Genomic DNA, 3,597 nt, shown 5'->3' with positions numbered 1-3,597 from the left:
TTACCCCCCCCCCCCCAGTCATGGATCTGGCCATGCTACATCGCGCGGCACGCTAGCAATCGTGAAGCAAAGTGGCTGAATGATATTTCAAGCGGCAGCTTCGCGAGTATTAGCACCGCCTAACCAACCGTGTTGTCTGTTATCGAAAGTTTTGTTCGACCGTAAAGAAAGGTGGGAACAAGCGAACTGTATATATGAGCTGAGATGCTTAATTTCTTCGATACTAGTAAACTCTCATCCAAATTTGTTAATGTTCTTTAGAAGAGAATCTGTATAGGTGCAGCTAGCAATAAAATTACCACCTCTTTCGAGGACGCAGAGGTCGCATTATAAATAGAGCATGACTCACTGCAGTTAGGATCTATTGAGAAAAGGAATGACTTTACAAGCTCGTCAGGGCATTAATACACACTCGAATTGAAGAGAAATAACACGGCACGCTGGGCTCTCTACAAGGTACTGCAAAAACTCAATTCTTTTCATTCGTCGCCCTGTTTTGACGTTGCCACACGAGGAATCTCGTCGGTCGACCCTGACAGCCCAAACGTTCGTACCCCTCAATTGGGAGAGAAGAGGCACGAAGTAAGCAACTGGTTTACTTTCCCACAGATATAGCATCTGCAAGTACCTTGGCATTTTTTAGCTTGAGATCAATAGGACCTAGCGCTCAAGAGATCCACTGTCACTTAACAAGATGGGATACAAAGCCTAAGGTATTGCTAGTGAGCATCGGCGTTTCAACCTTTTCGAGATCATAAATTGTCCTCATAAATCAGGAGTATTGTGTAAATGAGCACGGTGACGCGCTATCAACAACATTATTGAATAAACGCAGAGGCACTGAAGGTTACAAATTCGGATTTTTATCCGTGCGTCTGGCGTTGAGGGCAAAGTAGTCTTTACTACTTTTACCTTGAGGTGAATTTGAGGATTTGACAGCGTGACACGCTGTACTGTTCTTCTTCTGATTTCAAATGCACTCCTAATCAATGAATGGCGTGGCTTAAACGCTGCAAACCATGGATCGACTAAAAGTCGAAACCGCTCGGTGTCACTTTTCTCCTAGCAAACCTTTGGCGAGTAATGTAAGTACCTTTGTCAGGAATCAATACGCTTCTGGCGTGGGCACGAAGCTGCGATATTTTGCATTTAAGCCGTAAAACCGTCTGAATCTGAAAGTAGAGCTCGGAATGCAGAACCGACAGTGAGCCACGGTCTCTAGATTGCACGGTAAGAAGTAACAGTATCCGCAGTCTCCAAGATGTTTTTCTGATAAGATAGAATTCAGCAGTGGTATGTTGCGGTTTCAATAGTTTATTTTTGAGGAAATGGTGAGCCAGCTGTATGCTGACACCCCATATTTGGACAGAAAAGCGATACCGCAGTCATCAGGGTAAAACCCGTTGGAGATAGGTGGTCGCAAGTTGCAAGTAAAACCTCTGCTGATTTGGAAGAGAGTTTAATGTTTGTTACGATTTAACGTACAAAGTCAGCATTATCGTGTGGTACAGTTCAGCTCACTGATTGGTCGTGGGAAGGCTGTTTACTTGTTGACAAAGCATCCACGGGAGTTACGACTTGTAAGGATCTTCTCGCACCCTCCGCAAAAGCATTTTTTGACGTGTAGAAGGCTTCCAGAGGATATTTGAAAAATGCACAAGCTGGTGATGCCACGGGATTGCTTCGATTAGTACAGGATGAGTCGCTGGGCTCTTGTTCCGTTATTGGCGGCTTTGCAACCGGAGGCACAGTTTCACGGCTATCCACATGAATTCTATGAATGTCTTATTCTTTGTTCCAAGCATGTTACTCAGTCGTGTCAAGAGAAGCGCCACGCATGTTACATACGGATTGATATGTGCATCATGAAGTTAATTTGGTTCCAATAACTAAATGCTGCGTCACATTAAAATGTCTTAATCACGAGAGAGGTATGCCGACGTAGACGCCTTCTTTCGTGTGAAGCCTAATGCGGACTTGGTAAGAGGGGGCGGATCTCCCCACTCGGTAATTTTTTTGCATCAGAGAGGCTGTCGACACATAGCAAAATGTGCAGATGATAAACCATTTTCACAATTCCGTCGCAAACCCCGAGTTTTACAACGGATATGTTGCCGAACAGCATGTTCGGTCGAGCTTTTACCAAAGCTCCTGGATTAGTTCGCGCACATTATCAACTTCGCACGACCAACATCGCACCGCGTTATTCTCCGAAAGGGTGCGGTGGGATTAGTTGGTTACGGCTCAGAGACTTTCTGATACCGAGACACTCAAAGGCTGGTGACGCAGCAGTTTAGACCACATTGTGCCTACAGAATACAGTTTAGTAAAAGTTGTGCAACATACGATCAAAATAATTCAACTTCGTGCTTCGCACGAGAAATTGCATCTTTTGTGTCACACTTTTCCTTAAATAAGAATCATGTCGCTTGAGGCAGACTTTGGTTGAGAAACCAAGCCAATGAGGTGACGCTCTACTGTATTCGGAGGCAACACTTGGCGAGTCTCTTGTAATAACGTCTTTGTTTCCTTCAACGAAAAATAAAACCTCACAGAAACCTTGCGGACCTCATTGCACTCAGCGCTCTACAAGCGTCCGAAAAAAGGGACTTAACCGTGACGAAGGATATCTGAGCTCTTTCTCCGGTATCAGCCTTTCGATTTTGATTAGTTCGTCGTCTTGCGGCTGTTTGCATCAGAGCATTTTTGCGCTCTAGCCGGGGTGAATATATGACATGCCAAAGATTCACTGAGACAAAGTGCATGGCGCCAAGGATATGGCTTTCGGTTGATTCATGACTCATTGAGTTCCAGTCAGACCATTTCTTGGTATGAGATTATACCACGAAGACAAATCCTGGATGCGTTAAGGCATTACGTTTTCAAAATTGTCAAATCTCACCTGAAGACCTAGAAAAGTATTACAAGTGGTACCTTCACGTGACACGTGGCTAGATCACCCGCAGTCGACAGCCTTAATGCCTCCAGTATTGTGGACATTTTCAACGGTCTATCGTTTCGTGATCGTGCGAAAGTGTTGAGTCTATCAGACCTTCCACGGCTTCAAAAAGCTCGTGAATTCACCCCTAACATTTTACAGTTTCGGGCTTAGACCACCGCTTTTCTTGATAAGAGATTTGCTTCCTTTGGGGCCATAGCTATTGACATCGAGCACCACATGTACGGCCGAATGCAGTGTTTCCCCGTAGACAGCCCTGTGCTTACTGATTTCGTCGCAGCGAATCAGTCGGGCGGCTCTTCGCAGAAATTGACCTTCATACTCTCGACCAAAAGGGAATGGGACACTCGCTAAACTCAAGCATAAGCCACGTTCATAGAAACCGTTGTGATCTGGGCGGGACAAGCTCAACACAGGTTGGCCAGGGTCTCCGAAGTCTAGGACCGTGCCGCACATATGTTGCATATGAGCTGACGTGCGTCGAGGTCCACACGTAATTTTAATGTCCATGATGCTAAGCAGACATCCGTTAAAGCTTGTTCACGCAATCGTTGGTTGCAATGAGTAAAAGTCGCGCAACAACAGGTTTAATACAGTGCTAGCCAAAAATATGTAGCCATGACTATTTCTCAAAAAAA

The 3,597-nt window shown here is 45.1% G+C and overlaps 1 protein-coding gene across 1 annotated transcript; it reads right to left on the bottom strand.

The window, feature by feature from the left end:
- Positions 1 to 3,094: 3,094 nt before the first annotated feature.
- Positions 3,095 to 3,469, bottom strand: PHALS_10426 (uncharacterized protein; the record flags this gene model as incomplete). The annotated part of the gene is made up of 1 exon (XM_024725847.1): positions 3,095 to 3,469. The coding sequence occupies one exon, from the start codon at positions 3,467 to 3,469 to the stop codon at positions 3,095 to 3,097; it is 375 nt and encodes a 124-aa protein (XP_024576583.1).
- Positions 3,470 to 3,597: the final 128 nt, after the last annotated feature.

The sequence above is a fragment of the Plasmopara halstedii genome (genome assembly GCF_900000015.1).
Source record: "Plasmopara halstedii genome assembly, contig: Scaffold_470, whole genome shotgun sequence".
NCBI lineage: Eukaryota > Oomycota > Peronosporomycetes > Peronosporales > Peronosporaceae > Plasmopara > Plasmopara halstedii.
Note: the sequence above shows the minus strand (reverse complement) of the source record. Positions and strands in the feature narration are given on the sequence as shown.